The 5,972-nt window shown below is 44.5% G+C and overlaps 1 protein-coding gene across 2 annotated transcripts in view; it reads left to right on the forward strand.

Moving 5' to 3' along the window:
• The window catches only part of sesn1 (sestrin 1), a 73,805-nt gene extending 68,131 nt beyond the window's left edge, over window positions 1-5,674 (forward strand). For both annotated transcript variants that reach the window (XM_026142952.2, XM_080289592.1), the window contains 8 exons: window positions 607-672; window positions 761-961; window positions 1,060-1,242; window positions 1,544-1,780; window positions 1,861-2,115; window positions 2,211-2,401; window positions 2,485-2,629; window positions 2,730-5,674. In XM_026142952.2, coding sequence (XP_025998737.2) covers window positions 607-672; window positions 761-961; window positions 1,060-1,242; window positions 1,544-1,780; window positions 1,861-2,115; window positions 2,211-2,401; window positions 2,485-2,629; window positions 2,730-2,816 — 1,365 coding nt within the window. In that variant the 3' untranslated portion in view covers window positions 2,817-5,674. The remainder of the gene's footprint in view (window positions 1-606; window positions 673-760; window positions 962-1,059; window positions 1,243-1,543; window positions 1,781-1,860; window positions 2,116-2,210; window positions 2,402-2,484; window positions 2,630-2,729) is intronic.
• Window positions 5,675-5,972: the final 298 nt, after the last annotated feature.

The raw sequence follows: 5,972 nt of genomic DNA on the forward strand, positions 1-5,972 counted from the left end.
CGGGAGTTATAGATCATCTGAACTAAGAAACCCTCCCTGGAGTTTGGTTTCTTTGCTCATTTTGAGTTTCTGGAAGTCGACCTGTGAGTTTGACGTGTTTTAAAACGAGTGTCACTGCCGATTAATGTACAATTAGTGGTCATTCATTCATTGGCTTCATTGTGCGCTGCGGGACAGTGTCCGCTGCTAGACATGTCTCGGCAAGCAGCGGAAAGTTACAGGGCATAAAGGAGGCAGTGCAAGGGTTTCTATTGTGTTTTTAACTTTGAATCCGAGCAGACCGACGCGCTTTGTGTGTTGGGTATCCCATCAAAGGTGAATTGGGCTCAATGTATTTTTTGCTTTTAAGCGTAAATTCTGCTCCTGACACTGACAATAGTTGCGAGAAGCATCCACAGTCTGAACTCGGATATTAAACTATTTCTCTGCAGGTTTACTGGTGTCAAACATTTAAAGAAAGTCACTCTGGGTTCTCACACTGCTTGGGTTAAAAATTGGTGACTGCAAAAGTGAGAAGTGGTGCTCGGTACTGGAAGTTTATCTGCTCTGTTTTGCGTTGAGATTTAAAAGCCTTGTGTGTTTCTCTCTCCCTCTCTTGTTTTGCAGGACTTGGGAATACGGATCCCAAGACCTCTGGGTAACGGACCAAGCAGATTTATCCCTGAAAAAGAGGTATGAGACGGACTGTAACCTCACTTCAGACCTCAAATATGAAATTAAGAGAAGAAGCAGCTGGTTTATTTATGTCCTCTTTGACTAGATCCTCCAAATCAGTAAAGTGGACTCCAGGACTCAATCGATATTTGAGGATGCGTTTGCAGCCCTCGGCCGCCTGGATAACATTTCCCTCGTGATGGGTTTCCATCCACAGTACCTGGAGAGTTTTCTCCGGACGCAGCACTACCTGCTGCAGATGGACGGACCCCTGCCTTTGCACTACCGACACTACATCGGCATCATGGTATGGCCAGGTTCAGCCTCTGACGTTCTCAGAATAAAACCAGGTCGACTTCCTCTCTGTGCAAAGTCGTAAATCTCGCTTTTTCGCATGTCTTGCAGGCAGCAGCCAGACACCAGTGTTCCTACTTAGTCAACCTGCACGTCAACGACTTCCTTCAGGTTGGGGGAGATCCCAAGTGGTTGAACGGCCTCTTTGAAGCCCCGCAGAAGCTGCAGCAGCTCGGAGAGCTCAACAAAATCCTGGCCCACCGACCGTGGCTTCTCACCAAGGAACACATTGAGGTGAGAAGACAGGCAAGGTCTGCAGGGGTGGATGTGAAAAGTCTGATGTAACCAGCTGAGATCATGGGTGGAGGCTAGAGTATAGCTGCAGCTGTAGGATTTGGACAGATTGGAGGGTTTTAGCAGTAGAGGTGTAGTGACCGAGAGAGGAGAGCAGATCGAGCGTGATGGGAGAGAGGCTTTAATTTGAAACTGAAGGATGAAAACATATTTTCCACTTCTTGCTTGAAAGGTCAGCGATATTGAAGTCATTATTTGGCTTTCATCACTCACATATTCCCCCCCCCCCTCCCCTTCTCAGGGTCTTCTGAAGGCCGAGGAGCACAGCTGGTCTCTGGCAGAGCTAATCCATGCCGTGGTCCTGCTCACACACTACCATTCCCTCGCCTCGTTCACTTTTGGCTGTGGCATCACACCCGAGATCCACTGCGACGGTGGGCACACGTTCAGACCCCCTTCCCTTAGCCAGTACTGCGTGTGCGACATAGCCAATGGCAACGGTCACGCTAATCACCATGACGATTTGCTCGGCAATCAGGTAGGCGACTGCAGTGTTTGTGCAGAGAGATAAATGGTGATAAGACTTCAGAGGTTAACCCCGACTATGCATTCTTAAAGGACATGTGCGGTGAGGTGGAGGTGCTGATGGAGAGGATGAAGCAGCTGCAGGAGTGCCGCGACGACGAGGAAGCCAGCCAGGAGGAGATGGCAACCCGCTTCGAGAGGGAGAAGACGGAGAGTATGCTGGTGGTCACATCAGAGGACGAGGAGTCAGCCCCCCCGAGAGACATCTCGCGCCACTTTGAGGACCCCAGTTATGGCTACAAGGACTTCTCCAGGAGAGGGGAGCAAGTACCCACGTTCAGAGCGCAGGTGCACATCAGACGCAACACTCATGATTTGTGGGGTGAAAACACGGTGTGGTCTGTGCTACTGTTACTGACTTATTTTCTTTATTGTTTTTGCAGGACTACAGTTGGGAGGACCATGGCTTCTCTCTGGTCAACCGACTCTATCCTGACGTCGGACAAATGCTGGACGAGAAGTTTCACATGGTCTACAACCTGACCTACAACACCATGGCTACACACAAGGACGTGGACACCAGCATGCTGCGCAGGGCCATCTGGAACTACATACACTGCATGTTTGGCATCAGGTCAGACACTTGAGCTCTTTCTTACACAATGTTCAGGCAGCTCTGTGGCCTCATTACTAACACCACTGCTATGTCTTATTCAGGTATGATGACTATGATTATGGAGAGATCAACCAGCTCCTGGACCGTAGCTTTAAGATCTATATTAAGACCATCGTGTGTAGTCCTGAGAAGACCACCAAACGAATGTATGAGAGTTTCTGGAGGCAGTTTCAGCACTCCGAGAAGGTGAGATTTAAAGGGTGGATTGACTGATTTGATCTTGTAGTTGCTCAGTGAAGTGCAGCCTTCTAATAACTTTTTTTTTTTTCTTCTTCTTCCCCTGTAGGTTCATGTTAATCTGCTTCTTATGGAAGCGCGAATGCAAGCAGAACTGTTATACGCTCTGAGAGCGATCACTCGCTACATGACATGAAATGCTCTGGGCCTTGTTCTCATTGTCCCATTTTTATTTTATTTTTTCTTTCTTTTTAAATTTTACAGTCATCATTGCTGGGACATTTAAAGAAAATAAATCAAAAATGGGGAGGGTGGGGGGATGTTCAATTAAAATTGTGGAAGAGATGCATTGAAGAGAGCCCGGTGTTGTGACGAGGCTTTGCTGGCTGGATGTTGAGAAGAAGATCAGAACAAATGGAGAGCAAGAAAATGACTGTTGGGAGAAAATCTCAAACTACATAAGTGGATCCACAAACTGTTTGTTGCCTGCAGTGCCAAAACTGACCAAGAGAGGGCAACCTTGAGCCAACTCCTGCCCTGCAACACCTGAGGCATCCGGGGGACTAGTTTCAGTATTGCAGCGTACGGCAATCTCACCTGTTTCCTGGTGGAGTGAATACCCAGAAAGAAAAGCTGTGCAGCCAGAAACAGTCTGCACTTTGATTCTGTCGTTACTGTTGTGTTTTAGTTTCTTGAATACCTTTTTTTTTTTTTTGTATTACGAGAAGTTGTTGTCCTTGTGGTTGCTGTTGGCGGTAACTGGAGATAGACGCAAACTTTTTTTTCCTTTTTTTAAAACAAAAAAAAACAAAACAAACGTGTGCCTGAACTATCCAGCACAGTGTGCATACGTGCTGATGCTGCTGCTCCCATGTTGTATTCAGTGGGGTCATATTGATCCCCAAAATCACCTCCCCACCCCCCACTATATGAGCCCCTGTCCATTACAAATCCACTGCATTACACCCCTTCCTTCCTCTACCTTGTAGCTAAATTTCCAATGTCAATGTAAGCTAATCCGAAAGTATGTGTGGAAAATAAGAACACTGTCTGAGCCCTTTGTGAGTGGAGATGTGTGTGTGTGTGTGTGTGTGTGTGTGTGTGTGTGTGTGTGTGTGTGTGTGTGCGTGTGTGTCTCTTTCACAGAGATGATGGAGAGAAAGGGGGGGGAAGTACGTCTTGGAATTTCATGTCTCAAAAAAAATAAATAAATAAATAAGCGAGGCACTTTGAAGGAAGACTTCTTGCTTCTGCTGTAGCTCTGGTTTTGTGACAACTTTTTATTGTTTTGTTGATGATGCCTTTTCTTTTCTTTTTTTTTCTTCTTTTTTTTTCCAGTGAGGGGGAGATGTGGAGGGAAAAAAGCTAATCAAAAAGAAAGTTAAGACACCAGGTTTTCAGGAGGGATTTGCTTCCAGTTCCTCTAACCACACCTTTTTGACTGTCTTCCGCTTATCCCAGCTGCCTGGTTGCCCTAACACTTTTTAAAAGCTTTGGATTGTGAATTTTACCAGTAAATGAATACCTCTTCTGTTCTTCTCTATTAAACATACAAGAAGTGCTCTTTGGTGAGCATAGACGACGTTGTTGTTGTTGTTGTTGTTGGGCTGCCGCGCTCCCCGCTGCTCGGGGACCTGCCTAGCCTACACCTGGTGGACTGCGCTCGATAATGTTCGAACGCAAGAGGTAGTAGCTGTGCTTATTTCCCCACTGGGGAAGTCTAACCAGTGCAAAAGCAGCTTTTTTTCCCCTCTTTATTTTGAACAGAGGTGTGAAACCTCTACTGTTTGTTTTGTTTGTTAATCATTTCAGTACTGCATTCTTCTGAGGGTGGATTTGAGACAGGTGACGAATGAATGAGTGACTATGATGATGAGGACTCTGATGAAAAAGGAATGGTACATTTGGAAGTGTTTTGAGAGGAGGTTTTCTGACTGTCAGTTACTGACACTTTTTATATGGAAATATATGAAAAAGATTAAAAAAAATAATAAACTAATATTAAATTGTTGTGTATCATTTTGTAGCTTTTTCCCAAAACAATGTATCGTGTATTTCTCCATCAGTAAGATTGTATAAAATGTGGAGAAATGCAGTTCAGGAATCAAACATTCAAAGCACAGTCGGTGTCACCATCAGTTCACAGCTCGCTCAGATGCACAAGAACAGGAAATTAAATTGCCCGTGGTCATTAGTAAACATATCTGAGCGCTGTTATGCAAAAGATGACTTGTGAATTGACACGAGAGATTTACTTGCTCTCTGATAATGAAGCTGACTTCACCAACAGCATGCTGGACCCAGGGGTATAGTTCAGTCTGCTGTCATTACTGTCTAGGGACTTTGATGTGAATTTCATTTTACTGTATCAGAAGTGTGTAGTCCCCCTTCCTGTGGTGCGGTTGAGGCTTAAAGTTTCTCTTTGCTCCCGACCACCTTTTGTCTCGATTCAAAGGAGGGGATTTCCTTGTAGGTCAAGTTACCTCACTTTCCTGTTTGCCTCCGTGTCACACCTTTCTGGGAAAAAGTGTTTCGCTTTCCAGATGAGGCTGGAAGTCTGTCGGAAGTTCAGGGTGATTCCTGTCAGTCGAGGCCGCAGAAGTCTGTCAATGTAAAATCACCAGCAGAAACTCAACGTTCCTCCCCGCTGGCCTTTACATTTTCCCCCACAATAATACAAAACAGGAAAGGTGTTTTTTTTTAATTTTTTTTATTTAAGGTTTTTTTTTGGTTTTTTTATAAATCAGACAGCCACCTGTTGCTCATATCATGCTGAGAAATCCTATGTATAGAACAATGTTTGCTGTCATTTCTGGTTATCGGATTGTTTTACCAGGTTTTGAAGCATTAGCTTGTTTTGTGGTTGTTCAAGGTCACCATCGTGGGAAAACTGGGGTGGGAGTTCTACATTAAGTGCCGTTTCTGATTTGTTTCAATGTAATAACAGTGTGATTTTTGAAATGCTGTATGTTTAGGCTACTTGGTGTAACTCTGTAAGCACTGCCTGGCCCCATATCTGTGTCATAATAAAGCAAATGTGTTTTCTGCTCTTCATCTGCTGTGCTTTTTTTTTATTAAGTACAAGTTCAAATGCCACACAATCCACAAACGAAAAAAGATTTACACATGAGGTAAATTCCAGGTCGGTCAGCCGTTGTTTTTTTAAAACATTATGTACTGTACAATACAGTGCAAAGCCAGTCATATGAGCGTGCAAAGAGGTGTTTTGAAATTATTCTTGTGCGTGATAAACCTTAAAAGGTTTGTGGAACTGAAAGTGGATGATATGCAAATATGTCCATATACGTTCCAAAGTATAAAGGGCTCAACAAATATCACATCCACACACCAC

The sequence above is a fragment of the Astatotilapia calliptera genome, chromosome 15 (genome assembly GCF_964374335.1).
Source record: "Astatotilapia calliptera chromosome 15, fAstCal68.1, whole genome shotgun sequence".
In the NCBI taxonomy this organism is placed as follows: domain Eukaryota; kingdom Metazoa; phylum Chordata; class Actinopteri; order Cichliformes; family Cichlidae; genus Astatotilapia; species Astatotilapia calliptera.